The sequence below is a fragment of the Balaenoptera acutorostrata genome, chromosome 10 (genome assembly GCF_949987535.1).
Source record: "Balaenoptera acutorostrata chromosome 10, mBalAcu1.1, whole genome shotgun sequence".
Lineage (NCBI taxonomy): Eukaryota > Metazoa > Chordata > Mammalia > Artiodactyla > Balaenopteridae > Balaenoptera > Balaenoptera acutorostrata.
Genome location: NC_080073.1, coordinates 52227666 through 52246163, shown reverse-complemented (window position 1 = coordinate 52246163; position 18498 = coordinate 52227666). Strand labels below are relative to the sequence as shown.

Genomic DNA, 18498 nt, shown 5'->3' with positions numbered 1-18498 from the left:
AAGAACAAACAATGAAACAGACCTCTTCAGTCTAACAGACACCAAGTTCAAAAAGGAGATGATGAAAATACTGAAGGAATCAAGAAAGGATACTAACAGAAATGCACATTACTGTAAAAAGCAACTATGAACTATAAGGAGGAACCAAGAAAAATTAGAAAATTCATTTGCTAAGACAAAAGCTGAGCTAAGGGCAATGAATAGCAGAATGAATAACGCAGGAGAAAGAATAAGCGATCTGGAAGATAGAATAATGGAAATTACCCAAGCAAAACAGCAGTTAGCCAAATGAAAAAAAAGGAAAGCAATATAAGAGACCTATGGGATAATATAAAGTGTGCCAACCTATGCATAATAGGGATTCCAGAAAGAGAAGAAAAAGAAAAGGGGATTGAAAATGTATTTGAAGAAATGATGGCTGAAAACTTCCCAAACCTAAAGAAGGAAACAGATATACAGATGTAGGAAGCATGGAGGGTCCCAAACAAGATGAACTCCAACAGACCTACATCAAGACATATTATAATAAAAATGGCAAAGTTAAAGATAAAAAGAGGATTCTAAAGGCAGCAAGAGAAAAACTTAATTACAAGGGAACCCCCATAAAGCTATCAGCTGATTTCTCTACAGAAACACTGTAGGCCAGAGGGAGTGGTAAAATATATTCAAAGTCTTGAAGGGAAAAATCTGCAACCTCGAATACTCTACCCAGCAATATTATCATTTAGAATAGAAAGAGATATCAGAATGTCTCAGATAAGCAAAAGCTAAAAGAATACAGCAATGCTAAACCTATCCTAAAAGAAATATTGAAAGGCCTTCTCTAAATAGAAAAGAAACCAGAAGATATAAGAAAGAGGAAATCACAACTGGAAACTAAATCACTTAAATTAGCCAGTATCAAAAAGAAAAACCTATTTGTGAAAGTGATGATAAACTCACAGAACAGCAGGAGGATAAACATAAAGATGTAAAAAAGTACTACATCAAAATCATAAAATGTGGGGCAGGTGAGTAAGAAAATACAGATTCCTTTTTTTTTTAATGGAATGTGTTTGAGCCTATATGACTAACAGCAAGCAGATATAGAAAGGGGTTAACATACTTGAAAAACAGGGTAACCACAAATCAAAACCATACAAAAGATTCACAGAAACCAAAAAGAAGAAAACACAAGCATAAAATAAAAGGAAATCATCAAACCCCAAAAAGAAAAACAAAAACAAAAAGAAAGGAACAAAGAAGAAACAAAAGAATCAACTGGAAAACCAGGTTTAAAATGGCAATAAATACATATGTCAATGGACTGAATGCTCCAATCAAAAGACGGCACAAGGATACCCACTCTCACCACTTCTATTCAGCATAGTATTGGAAGTCCTAGCCATAGGATTCAGACAAGAAAACGAAATAAAAGGTATCCAAATTGGAAGGGAAGAGGTAAAATTGTCACTATATGCAGATGACATGATACTACGCAGAGAACCCTAAGGACTCCACACAAAAACTACCAGATCTAATAAATGAATACAGCAAAGTAGCTGGATACAAGAGTAACATTCAGAAATCAGTTACGTTTCTTTACACTAACAATGAAATACCAGAAAGGAATGTAAAAAAACAGTACCTTTTAAAATTGCACCCAAAAAAAAAACAACCTAGGAATAAATTTGACCAAGGAGGTGAAAGACTTATACAATGAGAACTATAAAACAGTAATAAAGGAAATTATATCCCATGTTCTTGGATTGGAAGAATTAATATTGTTAAAATGACCATACTACCCAAAGCAATCTATAGATTGAATGCAATCCCTATCAAATTACCCATGACATTTTTCACAGAGCTAGAACAAATAATCCAAAAATTTGTATGAAACCATAAAAGACCCAGAATTGCCAAAACAATCCTGAGGGAAAAAAAAAAAAAAGCAGGAGGCATAACTCTCCCAGACTTCAGACAATACTACAAAGCTACAGTAATCAAAACAATATGGAATTGGTACAAATACAGACATATGGATCAATGGAATAGAATAGAGAGCCCAGAAATAAATCCACACACCTATGACCAATTAATCTTCGACAAAGGAGGCAAGAATATAAAATGGGAAAAAGTCTCTTCAGCAAGTGGTGCTGGTCAAGTTGGACAGCTGCATGTAAATCAATGAAGTTAGAAAACACCCTCACACCATGCACAAAAATAAACTCAAAATGGTTTAAAGACTTAAACATATGACACCATAAAACTCCTAGAAGACAGCATACGCAAAACATTCTCTGACATAAATTGTACCGATGTTTTCTTAGGTCAGTCTCCCAAAGCAATAGAAATAAAAACAAAAATTAAAAAATGGGATCTAATCAAGCTTACAAGACTCTGCATAGCAAAGGAAACTATTAAAAAAAAACAAAAACAAAAAACAAAACCACAATCTATGGAACAGGAGAAAATATCTGCAAATGATGTGATGCCACAAGGGCTGAATTTCCAAAATACACAAACAGCTCATACAACTCTACAGCAAAAAAACAAACAACCCAATCGAAAAATGGGCATAAGACCTTAATAGACATTTCTCCAAAGAAGACATACAGATGACCAGTAGGCACATGAAAAGATGCTCAATGTCACTAATTATTAGAGAAATGCAAATCAAAACTACCATCAGGTGTCACCTCACACAGGTCAGAATGGCCATCATTAAAAAGTCTACAAACAACAAATGTTGGAGAGGGTGTGAAGAAAAGGAAACCCTCCTACACTTTTGGTGGGAATGTAAGCTGGTGCAGCCACTATGGAAAACAGTATGGAGGTTCATCAGAAAACTAAAAATAGAATTACCATATGATCCAGCAATTCCACTCCTGGGCATATATCCAGACAAAACGATAATTCAAAAAGATAAGGCACCCCTATGTTCATAGCAGCACTATTCATAATAGCCAAGACATGGAAACAACCTAAATGTCCACCAACAGATGAATGGATAAAGAAGACGTGGTAAATATATAAAATGGAATACTACTCAGTCATAAAAAAGAACAAAATAATGCCATTGGCAGCTACATGGATGCAACTAGAGATTATCATACTAAGTGAAGTACGTCAGAAAGAGAAAGACAAATATGATATCACTTATATGTGGAATCTAAAATATGGCACAAATGAACTTATCTACAAAACAGAAACAGACTCACAGAGATCAGATTTGTGGTTGCCAAGGGGGGAGAGGGGGAGGGAGAGGGATGGACTTGGAGTCTGGGGTTGGTAGATGCAAACGATGACATTTAGAATGGATAAACAAGAAGGTCCTACTGTATAGCACAGAGAACTATATCCAATCTCTTGGGATAAATCATAATGGAAAAGAGTATGATAAAAAGAATGTATATATGTGTATAACTGAGTCACTTTGCTGTACAGCAGAGACTGGCACAATATTGTAAATCAACTATACTTCAATTAAAAAAAAAAAGACACTTTGCTAATAAGTCCGGACCTTTGTTAACTTATCAGTTTAAAAGAGGTGGGGTGAAAGACACTCAAGCAACATCTCAATCAGGTTCAAACTTAGCCTGAATCTAGGAAAAGCTATGGATCCTCTCTTTAGAAAAATATACATTCATTAAAAATTTGAAAATGATTTAGGGGATTCACAAAAAATCTTGGGTTCAGAACCTTTTGTCAAAATATAATGCTAGGAGATAAATGCTAGGAGAGAAACCTGTGAAAGAACTGTCTGACATTCATGTAAGTTTAAAGTATTATAATTTCTTTTTAAAAAGTGTATAAAAGTAGAATTTCTTTATGGTTACTCAAATGCATTTTTAATGATTATTCAAATATATGTTTTCAAAAATGCAGCCTGCATATGCAGTTCACTTTTCCACTTTTTTTTCCTTAAAAGGCTGGGAGAAATGAAGAGGTAAATTAACACAATTCTACAACCAAGAACATACTCACCATTAATACTGCAGGGAGCATAGTCACATGCCAGAAAATCACTTGCACTTATTATACTGATCACCATGAATGTGGGGTGTCAGCTGGGAGGGGGATACAAGGGAGCCTGCCAGGGTACTGGAAATACTGGACATAGGCAGTATTTTCAAGGGAATGATCTGTGTAAAAATTCATTGAGCTGTACACTTAAGACTTGTGGGGAATTCCCTGGTGGTCCAGAGGTTAGGGGTCCATGCTTCCACTGCAGGAGCCCCAGGTTAGATTCCTGGTTGGGGAACTAAGATTCCGCATGCTGGGCGATGTAGGAAAAAAAAAAAAAAAAAAAAAAAGACTTGTGCACACTACTGTAGATATTCAATAACTATTTTTTAAAAATTTAAGCTTGACCAAACTGACATTGAGCAAGTCTATCAACTGCTCTAAGCTTCCGTTTTTAAAATCTGTAATGGATCAATAACACTTCTCCTCAGGTTACTGTGGGAAATGAGACAACATATGTATAGTATTTAGTACACTGCTTCATACACAGTCAGCACTCTGTGAATGTAGGTCTAATACATTATCACTATAGATGGTGGACTGCAATTTTTATCAATGTGAGATGTCTTTATCCAGTTTAACAATAACAGTGATAAGTTATGGATACTCCCCCAGGCCAACAGACAGACATATCCAACGTTCTTTAAACATGCTATATGTATGTGCACGTGCTCATTCATCCCATGGTATACATATAACTTATTCAACTATTCCCTAAATAAGAGAAATTCTGGTTATTTCCTTTTTTTGTCATTAGAAATAAAGCTACACTGAATATTGTAGCCTTGCCTCTACACTGTTTCTTCTGATATTTTTATAGCTAAAAAAGATTACCATAGAGACTCTTAAGTTTCATATTTGAAAGAACCTTAAGTCTCAAATTGAATGCCTACCTAAACAAATCCTAAAATAATATTAACACCAAAATTAGAGTGTTGCCATAGGCTACAGATTAGAATTACCTGAAGTAAAACCTCATAAATTCTAAATTAATATGTTAAACGAAAAGTTAGAAGCTATTCTTCCACATTTCGGAATAATCACTAGTAAGTAGTCTAAAATCTATAGTTCCTTCCAAAAGTTTGAGGAATTAAAGAGTCTATTTAATGACAGAAAAATAATCAGAATATACTCTTAAGTGAATAGATGTTAATTCCCATTTTGTTGAAATAAAATAGATATACAGACAAGGAAACACACCTAGGATGTTAACTGGTTCTCCTGAGGGGGATGTAACTGAAGTCCATTTTCAGCTTTATCCCTGACATATTCCCCAATTTTTCTACGAAGTATGTACTATTTTTATAACAATAAAAACGTTCAATTCTTTTTAAAAATAAGAGTCCAACATGATTTCAGTATAGGTCTCCAACAAATGAATTCCTGCATAACTAAGTACTTTTGTTTATATTGGTAAGTCACATTGGCCAGTGCCCAAACTGCTGAGAGCACCTCAAAAAAAATCCTTTACTCTTTCCAACTGTATATCCTACCCTCACATCTCTATTTTCCATTCTGCCCACTCTCGCTTTCATACCACCGTAACATAGTGTTCTCATTAAGTGTAGACAAGATTTGACGCAGTTTACTTTAGCCACAGACTCCACCTTGCTGCAGTCTATTATCAGTACAAACCTGCTTCATTCCTGAGACCAAGTCCCTTGCTAGCTGGACTTCTGATTCATTCTCAAGTTCCACACTGAAACCATGTTCCTAAAAATAACTGACATCCTTTCTTACCTGCTCCTCCTTTGGATTTTGTCTAAAGAAATCCTGTAATAAATCTTGTTCCACAGACCTTCTTTGTGCAAATAAGTTTCCACAAACGATTGCTCTGTTGGCTCACACTAAAATTCCTACAATTTTACAACTAAAGTTGTAAAAATTGAGAAAAAGAATCTAATTTTCAATTATTACCATTAATCTAGGCTGCAATGCCAAAACACTATTTCAGATTTTTGTGAACTCTTAAAGTGTGATGCAGCCGTACCAACCTTGGTTCAAGTACGTGAGTGTTTCGTCGTGCAGCTTCACGGCTGGTGACGTTGCTGCACACATCACATACTGGAAGGGCGGGTGTTTGGTTTCGTCATCCAATGGAAGGCTGGAATCTTCCTGCTTGAAAATTGGCAATGCCAAGACATCGCTGAAAAGCAAAAAAAAATCAACACTGACCTTATTCTGGGTTTAAAACATTTAAAAACATATAAAAATATTTAGGGGTAGTTTCTTTTAAAATTTAAGATCATATATGATGCATAGAATTAAAGAACTATTAATGCTAATCTGGCTCCCCCAAAAGATAGTTTTAATAAACCATACCTCTAGTGTGAGTTGGGCTGGGGCGGGGGGGAGTGGTGCCTATGATTAGGTAGAGCATTAAAATAAGAAACATTTAAATTAAAATAAGAAATATTTAATAGTTAAGTCCAAACTACTGATAAAGAGATCAGGCTAATAATACATGTGGTACAAAAAAAAAAAAAAAGTTACGTGAAAAAAATTAGTTAAAAACTTTAAACTCATTTCTATTAAAACATAAATAAAAGCAAGAGTACATAGCCACCTGCTTTGAAAGGTAGGTCACACTGGCACCATGAAATCACAAAGAAGCATTTGATTAAATGGTATTTTACAAAAAGTTCCCTGCTGGTCCTAGCTAAACGCTGAGAGCATAAAGCTTCATACTTAGTCTAAAACAATGGCTTCTTCTGAGAAGCAAACAGTAGCAGTAGAAACAGCTGCTATTTTTCCCCCCAAGAATAACTTGGGTCATTGATCGGGAGGGGGGTGGGGGGGTCTTCTGGGGTACTGTCTATATTCTGTTAACTTTGGTAGTTAAACACACATGGATGTGTTTGGTTTGCCTTTAAAAAAAAAAAAAAGCAGCTGAGGTATAATTTACATACCACAAAATTCACCCTTTTAAAGTGTATAATTCAGTGGTTTTTTAGTATATTCACAGAGTTGTACAGTCTTCACCACTATCTAATTCCAGAATATTTTCAGCACCTCAGAAAGAAATCTCATACCCTTAGCAGTCACTCCCTATCCTCCCACCCTGGCAACCACTGATTTGCTTTGTCTCTATGGATTTGCCTATTCTGGATATTTAATGCAAAAAGAATCATGTGGCCTTTTGTGACTCGCTTCTTTTAGTCCATTCATGTTGTAGCATGTATCAGTACTTCATTCCTTTTTAAGGCCGAATGATATTCCATTGTATGAATATACCACATTCTGTTTATCCATCACTGGATGATGGACCTTTGGCTTGTTTCCATTTTTTTGATTATGAACAATGCTGCTATGAACACTTGCATGTATTTTTGTGTAGACATGTTTAATTCCCTTGGATATATACCTAGAAGTAGAATTGTTGGGTCATATGGTAACTCTTTACCTTTTTGAGAAACTGCCAAACTGTTTTACAAAGTGACTGCGCCATTTTACATTCCCACCATTAACATATGAAGGGTGGGTATTTCTTTTTTTGAGATAATTCACTGAGCTGTACATTTATATCTCGATGGTTTTTCTATGTCCATTCCTCAATAAAAGGTAAAATAGCAAAATATCCAAATGAATGAATAACTACTATAACAACAAGAACAGCAAAGGCTTGTCTGAACTGCTTATTTCTTCTTACAACCTGTTAACTGACTCAGATATCTGGTTAGCCCATTTTAATTAAATTCAATTTAAAAGCAAAATGTGGAAATAAATGAAATGAAAGGGAAACCCTGTATTCCCTCCTCCCACATACATTTCTATTAAAGCACCAGACTGATTAGTCAGGGACTGGATTACCCACTAATTCTCCTTCTCCTTTATTTATACCTAGGAACTGTCAAAACACTCCTAAGTCAAAAGTATAACTGAGGAACACATAGTCAGGAATGGTCCCCAGCCTTCCTCTAGGACAGGGATAAAAACCTTAGAGCAGATATAAAAACTTCTCAGGAAACTTACAAATGGTACTTTAAGACTCAGAGCAGCTCTCTTTATTAAAAACAACCACAGCAGTCAAAGTGGCTCCAGGGTAGATGAAAATACATACATATTCTATGTCATATATATGTAAGTGTTTCAAGTTCTCTTGGTGAGAGAATTCCCTGGCGGTCCAGTGGTTAGGACTCCATGCTCTCACTGCTGAGGGCCTGGGTTCAATCCCTGGTCGGGGAACTAAAAGCCCACCAGCGACATGCTGCAGCCAAAAAAAAAAAAAAAAAAAATTCTCTTGGTGAGAAAGAAATAAAAAATGAGATGAGAGCTATAACTCAGATGCATTTAGTTAATTATACTAAAAAGTGACATGGAGAATAATTTTAAGATCTTAACGCTAACTGCTTGGGTTGATCATTACATACAGGTCATCAAAATAAGACATCAGACTGCATAAGAATGGCTATTTGTAAGTAAGCTGTTACACATAGTAAATAAAATTTTATTTGCTTCAGATCCTAGAAGGCAACCACCATTTTATTCACTTGGTTATAGGCTACTATGCTCATGGTAGGTGCTAAAAGACTCTTGAATAAACTTAACATATAAACACGTAGAGATCATTTGTTAATGAAATCCCAATTAAATTTTTACTTAATTAGAAAGAAAATGCATTCCAACCAACACAGCAGCCAGAGAAAGCCTCTTCACACAATATTCAGATCATTTCATTCCTTTGAACTCTCCCCATCAGCTCACTTTCGAACCCAGGGTCCCTACAAGGTCCGACAAGGCCCTACTCAATCTGCTCTTCTTTCCTTTTCACCTATCCAGCCTCAGTCCCTCTGCCTCAGCCAGCCTCCTTCCCTGCCTTTTCCAGGGCCTCTGCATTCGCCCCTCTTCTGCTGATGTCCTACTGGCTCATTTCATTCAAATGTCACCTTTCCAGTGACAACTGTAATCTTCTTATCTGTACTCCCAGTTTCCCCTTTCCTGCTCTATTTATCCACAAAGCGTTTCACTTTCCAACAGTATACGAGACTTATATTTGTATCCTCCATAAGTATATAACCACCCCCCAAATTGGTTTCTCTTCACTGACTAAATCCAGCATCTAGCACAAAGAAGGAGCTCAAATATCTGTTAAATTGATGAATGAACTGTAGCACTGATAATTATTAATAAAATGAAAAACTAGGTCTCCAGATAATCTAAGGTCATAATTTCTACCAGGCTGAGCCATAAGAAATTTCTGGTATTCAACTGATTTTGTCATCTCATATCCCAGACAGGTAGGCCACCCAGGGATCTGACAAGCAGATGAAAAGACTCAAGGCTTTGAATTATTCCAAGTAATTCTGAAATGCCAGTATCCAAAAATAACCAGGCACACAAAGACAAACACGACTTTAGGAGCAAGAACCAAGAGAAGACTCTGTCTGTTGGTATTCAGTTCTTTTCTGCCTTTGTTGCAGAGGGTTAGAGGCCTGAAAACTACATATACAAGACTTCTTGCCAGCTGGAATCTTCCTAGGTTGCTCCAAAGGGAAGAAGCACTGGTGGGAAATTAAAAGGGAGTGGGAAAGAGCAGAAGCAGGCAACCATAGCTGAAGGAGAGCTCAGGGCATCAGCAGCCATGCCTCCGGCAGCCAGCTCTCCTCCCTGAACCCTTCTAGCACCTTTGCAATCAAATACTTCACTAAATCCTTCTCTGCTTGAAACATCTCAGTGTTCTCTCTTTTCCTGATTGGACATAGACCAATACCCACCAAAGACTTCAAGATGCCAGAATTACTGAACCTGTATGATAAAATTAAGCTTACTCTGTTGAAAAAAATAAAAGATAAGCCTGGAAAGATCTGCAAGGAACAGGAAATTTCAAGGGACAGCAAACCTGTAAAGGAACAAATAGAATTTGGAGAACCAGAAGATAAAACTGCTAAAATTAAGAACTCACATTTAATAACAGCTCACAGAGAAATGAAGATATATAAGGAATCTGGAATATAGGTAAAAGAAGTTATCCAGAAGGCAGCATGGAGAGCAGAATGATAGAAAATGCAGAAGAGGTGTTAAGAAAGAAAAGACAAAGTGAAAGGATTTTACACTTAAGTCTCAGAAGAGAAAAGAATGAGGTAGAGGCAATATTTGAGATAAAGGGTAAGCAAATTCCAGAATTGATGAAATACACTAATTCACTGATTCAAGAACCCCAAATAACCAAAGCAACATAAATAATTTTAAAAACCACACCTAAATTCACCAAGAAAAACTTATAAGCCAGTACAGTCATGTGGAAGTTCAATTTTCTGAGTAAAGTACCAAGTATGGAAATCAACTGAGCGTAGGCCCTACGAGGAAGAGCTGTGGGTCTGAGGTGGAGCCACCCCATCCTTAAGGAGAGCTGGTAAGGAACTGGACTGGAGAGGGAATGGACTGGAGAGGGACTGGACAAGGGCACTGAGGTGAGACCACTGAGCAGCAAAAGGATGCACTTGAGAGATGAGGTCATGCGCTTCCAGTGAGGCCCAATCAGTGCTTCCCTAGAGCCACATTCAGCTACCTAAGTAAAGAGGTGAAGAATCAGATTTAATCAGGGTTACAGTTTTATTAAAATAAAAAATAGGAGAGGGGAATAAAGCAAGAGGGGGCAAGGGAGACAAGGGTATATGCAGAAAGTAATTACAATGATTGACCACGGAAACTTAGAAGAAAACAGGAGTTCAAGAGGGTAAGGAGCAGTGAACTGAGAGCAGCAGCAGTGACTGTAGATCTTAATGGGTTCAGTGATGGCAGGAGGAGGGTAATGATGGAGCGAGTGAAGGGCAGGGGGCAGCAGGTGAACTCTGAATTTGAGATTACAGGTCGGCTGCATGACTGGTAAGGCCAAGGTCTAACCTATGACCATAGGATTGAGTAGCTGAGATCATGTCATTGTAAGAAAGATAATCAAGGAACAGAAGTGTCAGGCTACTGGAAGTCCCATTTAAATATCTTTTGAAATCACCAAGAATTAAGACAGTAGTAGTGGGGCTTCTTTGGTAGTGCAGTGGTTGGGAATCCACCTGCCAATGCACGGGACAGGGGTTCAAGCCCTGGTCCGGGAAGATCCCACATGCCACAGAGCAACTAAGCCCATGTGCCACAACTACTGAGCCTGCACTCTAGAGCCTGCGAGCCACAGCTACTGAGCCCGTGAGCCAAAACTACTGAAGCCCGCGCGACTAGAGCCCGTGCTCCGCAACAAGAGAAACCACTGCAATGAGAGGCCCACACACTGCAATGAAGAGTAGCCCCCCGCTTGCCGCAACTAGAGAAAACCCACGCACAGCAAAAAAGACCCAGTGCAGCCAAAAATAAATAAAATAAAATGAATAAATTAAAAAAAAATCTGGAACTTCTCCTACTCCTGACAAACAAGAATCAAGTGCACAAAAGGACTGGTCCAGTGTGCCCTAAAAAATGAGATACATGTCTAGGAGAGACTGATCAAAAAGAGAAGGCACTAATAAGTATGAGTAAAAAAGATATAACTAATGATATAAAAACTAATAAGATGAGAATATTAACAACTTTATGCCAACATATTTGAAAATATGGATAAGATGAATAACTCCCTAGAAAAGTAACACCAAAGTTTTCTTCAAGACATAAAAAGCAGGACTTCCCTGGTGGCTCAGTGGTTAAGAATCCACCTGCCAACGCAGGGGACACGGGTTCTATCCCTAGCCCTGGAAGATCCTACATGCCGCGAAGCAACTAAGCCCGCGTGCCCCAACTACTGACCCTGTGCTCTAGAGCCCGCGTGCCCCAACTACTGAGCCTGCATGCCGCAACTACTGAAGCCCACGTGCCTAGAGCCCGTGCTCTGCAACAAGAGAAGCCACCACAATGAGAAGCCCACACACCGCAATGAAGAGTAGCTCCTGCTCACCGCAACTAGAGAAAGCCAGCATGCAGCAACGCAGACCCAAAGCAGCCAAAAAAAAAAAAAAAGACATAAAAAGCTTTAAAAAATCATCCTACAGAGACTGATATTGTGGTTAATATTCCCCCAGAGTAAACTTTCACAGGCGAGTTCTAGCAAACTTTCAATGGCAGCTCTTACACAAACCCTTCAACAGGACAGAAACAGAGGAAATACTTCCTAATTCATTTTATGAAGACTTTAGTAATTTTGAAATCAAAACTAGGTACAAGCAAAACTAGAAAAGAAAATGAAAAGTTCATTTTAGCTATAAAGATAGATGCAAAACTCCTAAATTGAGTATTAAACAAGTCAAATCCAAGAGATAATGACAAACCATGACAAAACATGATCTAGTTGGGTACTCCCCAGGAACACAAGGACAGAATCCATAATCTGGAAACAGAACACCACATTTAGAACTTGATGGGCACTGGATTTATAACAGAATGGCAATATAAAGAGTTGAGAAGTAAACAGTCTTTTCAGTTATATTAGGTAAACTGCATATTCATACAAGGATAACTGCAATTAACTGGCCTCCTCTCATACTAAACCAAAACAGAAGAAGAAAAAAAACAAAACTCTAGAGAGATTATAAACTTAGATGGAATATGTAAAGTAGTAAATCTTCAGAAAGACTATAAGAATATTTTTATACCCTCAGAGTAGGGAAAGACTAACTATAAATGAAAAGGCTGGTCAATCTGACCATACCCAGATCAAGAACTTCTGTTCAAAAGCCAACATAAAGGGAATTTCCCTTGCTTTCCTAGGCAAGCCAAGGAGTAGAAGAAAGTATCTGTGACATACATGCATAATCAAAGGCTAGTATCCAGAATATATAAAAAACTACAAGATAAAACAAAAGAACTGAATGAAAACAAAGGTACTGCCTTCAAAATTTGGGAGAGAGGGACTTCCCTGGTGGCGCAGTGGTTAAGAATCCGCCTGCCAATGCAGGGGACACGGGTTCGATCCCTGGTCCAGGAGGATCCCACATGCTGTGGAGCAACTAAGCCCGTGTGCCACAACTACTGAGCCTGCGCTCTAGAGCCTGTGTGCCACAACTACGGAAGCCTGTGCGCCTAGAGCCCATGCTACACAAGAGAAGCCGCCGAAATGAGAAGCCTCTGCACTGCAACGAAGAGTAGCCCCCACTCATCACAACTAGAGAAAGCCCGTGCGCAGCAATGAAGACCCGACGCAGCCAAAAAAAAAAAAAAAACCTTGGGAGAGAGACTTACAGATAAATATATAGCCGTAAATGCATCTATTAGAAAACACACACCAAAAACCAAGGACAAAGCACCTAACTAAAGAAGGTGGAAAATAACAAGCGTAATCAAGACAAGAAGGAAGACCACAAAAATAAAAGAGAAAATGCAATAGAGAAGAAAAACAAAACCAAAATTTGATTTCTTACAAAATACTAGATATAGACAAACCTCTGAAATAGGTCACAGAAGAAGGAAAAGACACAAGCAATACATGGAGTGAAAGAAAGGAAGTAATCACAAACATCATGGAGATCAGTTAAAAAAAAATCTGGAAAAAAAATTCCCACAGCTGGGTAAGATAGATAAATTGTGTATTTCCTATGCCCATTAAATAAATTACACAGGCAGTCAAACATCTACTCATGCAAAAAAAAAAAAAAACATTAAAATCACCAAATGCTGTATTCCAGGTGAGCTTTACAAAACCTTGAAGAAACAGTTAAGTCCCACCTCACACAAAAATGTTTAGCTCATAAAGAGAAAGTTCTCCTGCTCACTTGAAGCTGATACAGCCTAAATGCTTTTTTAAAAGGACAGGAGAACCCAAAAAGAAAAGAAAAGAGAAGAAAATTGAGGACCAATCTCAGTTATAAACAGAGACAACCTATTTATGAAACTTTGGAAGCATTCTCTAATCAGTAAGAAGACTGAAGATTCAAGTTCTTACTGCTTCTAAACAACACTGCAGTGAAGGCTAGACCACACACTAAGGCAAGAAAATGAAATGTAAAGATTACACAGGAAGTGGGACTTCTCTGGTGGTCCAGTGGTTAAGAATCCATCTTGCAATGCAGGGGATGCTGGTTCAATCCCTGGTCGGGGAACTAAGATCCCACATGCCACAGCACAACTAAGCCCGTGCACCGCAATTACTAAGCCCACGTGCCGCAACTACAGAGCCCACACACCACAGCTAGAGAGAAGCCCACGCACTGCAAAGAGCCCACGCGCCACAACTAAGACCCGATGCAGCCAAAAACTAAATATTAAAAAAAAAAAAAGATTACACAGGAAGAAATAAATCTATCATTATTTAAAGATATCAACTAGGAAATCTGAGATCCTACAAATTATTAGAACTAATAAGTTCAGCAAGATCCTGGAGAGAAGAAAAAGAGAAAAAAAAAAGCTACAACAAGAAAAAAAAAAATATAGCATTCCCAACTGATTTTCCTCCTATCCAGAAAGATTATCTTCTTCTACCTTGAGAATACTTCTCAGTTATTCATTGGTGGGCAGCCAAAGGGTGCAATGGGAAGAAGTGGAGGTCAGATCCCAACTCTGGAGCTTCAAATCCCAGCTCTGGCCTTTGTTGAGTGACACCGGGACTCTCTGAACTCTAGTTTGTTTTTAATTTAGTAGAAAATATTTTAAGTATCCAAACTCTAGGCACACATTAGACCAGAGATTCTCAAAGTGTGGTCCATGGAATCCTGGGGAACCTGAGATTTTCAGGGGTTCAGGAGGTCAAACCTATTCTCAGAATAACACTGAACCATTATTTGCCTTTCTCAGTCAGTTGTCATTTGCACAAAACCGATGGTGGTTAAAACTGCAGGTGCCTTGGCATGAATCAAGGCAGTGGCACCAAGCTACACTAGCAGTCATTGTATAAAAAGTATTAATTTTATTAAATAATGGTCCTTGGGTAGGTATAATGTATTTCTGCTGCATATCTAAGTGCAATGGTTGTCTCAAGGAAAAGTTTTTTATGAAACTATGATCTGTGAGCTGATCTAGCAGCTTCTCTCACAGAATATCATTTTTACTTGAAATAAATATTGACAAACTATGATTATTCATACCTGAGTATCTGACAGAAATTTCCTCAAAAATGAATAAAGCGAGCCTATCATTTCAAGGAAAACAACTGTGATAGCATTTGTTACCAATGATAAAATCTGCAGCCTCCACCATGTACTTTCTCTGATGGGACAGTGGTGATACTAAGGAATATGATTTTTTGATACTGCATAGAGAAAAATGTCAACATTTAGAAGATCTGCATAACTCAAGAAATCATTATTTTCCGAATGACCAATGCATGCATATTTCAAAATTACTCAGGGTAAGAGACCCAATCAAAGTTCAAAACAGACAAATTGATTCTAATGTAATAGTACAAAAAGTACATTGATACAGTTTCAGATTCCACACTGCAACTTTAAGAAACTACCACTTTTCAAGTGCTGGTATATTATCAGACGACTTTCCAAAATGATCTGAAAGGGCTATTAAAATAATCTCCCCTTTTCCAAACACATATCTACGTGAGGCTGGATTTTCTTCACGTATGTCAACCAAAACAATATATTCCGATAGCAGATAAGAGAATCCATCTGCTTTTCTACACCAAATATTAAAGAAATTTGCTTAAAGGAAAACACAGGCAGAACACTCTGACATAAATCACAGCAAGATCCTTTTCGACCCACCTCCTAGAGAAATGGAAATAAAAACAAAAATAAACAAATCCGACCTAATGAAACTTAAAAGCTTTTGCATAGCAAAGGAAACCATAAACAATATGAAACGACAACCCTCAGAATGGGAGAAAATATTTGCAAATGAAGCAACTGACAAAGGATGTATCTCCAAAATTTACAAGCAGCTTATGCAGCTCAATATTAAAAAAAAAAAAAAACCCAATCCAAAAATGGGCAGAAGACATAAATAGACATTTCTCCAAAGAAGATAATACAGATTGCCAACAAACACACGAAAGAATGCTCAACATCATTTATCATTAGAGAAGTGCAAATCAAAACTACAATGAAGAATCACCTCACGCCAGTCAGAATAGCCATCATCAAAAAATCTACAAACAATAAATGCTGGAGAGGGTGTGGAGGAAAGGAACCCTCTTGCACTGCTGGTGGGAATGTAAATTGATACAGCCACTATGGAGAACAGTATGGAGGTTCCTTAAAAAACTAAAAACAGAACTACCATACGACCCAGCAATCCCACTACTGGGCATATACCCTGAGAAAACCATAATTCAAAAAGAGTCACGTATCACAATGTTCATTGCAGCTCTATTTACAATAGCCAGGACATGGAAACAACCTAAGTGTCCATCGACAGATGAATGGATAAAGAAGATGTGGCACATATATACAATGGAATATTACTCAGCCATAAAAAGAAACGAAATTGACTTATTTGTAGTGAGGTGGATGGACCCAGAGTCTGTCATACAGAGTGAAGTAAGTCAGAAAGAGAAAAACAAATACCGTATGCTAACACATGTATATGGAATCTAAAAAAAAAAATGGTTATGAAGAACCTAGGGGCAGGACGGGAATAAAGACGAAGACCTACTAGAGAATGGACTTGAGGACAAGGGGAGGGGGAAGGGTAAGCTGGGACAAAGTGAGAGAGTGGCATGGACATATATACACTACCAAATGTAAAATAGATAGCTAGTGGGAAGCAGCCCCAGAGCACAGGGTGATCAGCCCAGTACTTTGTGACCACCTAGAGGGGTGGGATAGGGAGGATGGGAGAGAGGGAGACGCAAGAGGGAAGAGATATGGGGATATATGTGTATGTATAGCTGATTCACTTTGTTATACAGCAGAAACTAACACACCATTGTAAAGCAATTATACTCCAATAAAGATGTTAAAAAAAAAGAAAGAAAGAAATTTGCAAGTGTAAGACAATATCACTCTTCTCACAAAGTGTTTTGTTTCCAAAAAAAGTTTTTTAATAAAATATATTGGGCTTCCCTGGTGGCGCAGTGTTTGAGAGTCTGCTTGCCGGTGCAGGGGACACGGGTTCGAGCCCTGGTCTGGGAGGATCCCACATGCCATGGAGCAACTAGGTCCGTGAGCCACAATTACTGAGCCTGCGCGTCTGGAGCCTGAGCTCCGCAACAGGAGAGGCCGCGATAATGAGAGGCCCGCGCACCGCGATGAAGAGTGGCCCCACTTGCCACAACTAGAGAAAGCCCTCGCACAGAAACGAAGACCCAACACAGCCATAAATAATTAATTAATTAAAAATATATATATATATATTTGTGGTAATATATAATGGTTTGTAATTATTTCAAATAAATTAATAAAATTTAAAAGTTCTTGATTATGAAGAGACTACAAAAGACACAGCATACCATTCTATTCAGGTAGACTGAGACAAAGTAATCTATAAATGAATGACATCAACAGTGGTCCTACTCTACTCAAAATCATTCTGCTGGGACTTCCCTGGCAGTCCAGTGGTTAAGACTGCACTTCCAATGCAGGGGGCGCGGGTTCAATCCTTGGTCGGGGAACTAGGATCCCACATGCTGCACAGCGTAGCCAAAAAATTAAAAAATAAAATAAAATAAAAATGAGCCTTTAAAAATAATCATTCTGCTAAAATGACAGAGATCCTTTAAAAGCTAAATAGTATTCATAGGTATTCTATCGTTGCTTTCAAAAATTTTTTGTGTTTAAAAACAACGGTTCTGACCAGTACATAGCAGAAGTGTCAGAGTCATAAAAGAGATGGAAAGACTAAGGAATTGTTGTTGAAGAAGGTAAAGACTAAATGCAATATGGGATCCTAGATTGGAACCTGGACTAGAAAAAGGGCAATAGAGAAAAAAAACCTGTGAAATTCAAATGAATTTTGCACTTTAGGTAACAGTTCTGTACCAAGGTAGTTTTGAAGACTGTATTCTGGTTATGGAAGTAGGAGAAGCTGGGTAAAGGGTGTATGTCAACTATCTACACAATCTTTTTAACTTGTAAACATAAACTCCTAACTCATAAACTCAGAAAGTTTAAAACAAAAAGACTCTACTACCAAGGTTCAACACAGAAGAGTTTCACATCCATGTATCAGATATGTCCCAAAGCAAGCAAAATAAATATTACAGAACTTCTTTTAAATTCAGTCACAGAACTTACAGCAAAAAAAGATGAACCATCAGATGGTATTTCCACCAAAAGTAAATGTACAAGTTGTCCTAGCAAACTAACAAGTGTCACTCTGATGAAACATATCACATTTATGAGACCGTATCAATAAACTACCAAGTTTCAAACAGCCCTGATTGAAGGGCATAAACTGTACTGAATCTTACTCTTAGTGCGGGGAGGGAACACCTGATTTTAAATATTGAACAAAATAAAATCTATGGGCAAACAACAGGATGTACATAAATTAGCTGAGTGAGTTCTTAGTCTACATAAAAATTACTTTTTGAATATAAGGTTTCAATACTCAGCAAATGTTTTTCCAAGGCAATCAAAGTATATTATTAGAATCTATCCTTTAGAGCAGGGGTCAGCAAGCTACAGCCCA

The 18498-nt window shown here is 37.7% G+C and overlaps 1 protein-coding gene across 2 annotated transcripts in view; it reads right to left on the bottom strand.

Moving 5' to 3' along the window:
* Positions 1-18498, bottom strand: part of UBP1 (upstream binding protein 1) — a 67920-nt gene that overhangs the window by 44920 nt on the left and 4502 nt on the right. For both annotated transcript variants that reach the window (XM_057554519.1, XM_057554520.1), the window contains one exon: positions 6000-6151. In XM_057554519.1, coding sequence (XP_057410502.1) covers positions 6000-6151 — 152 coding nt within the window. The remainder of the gene's footprint in view (positions 1-5999; positions 6152-18498) is intronic.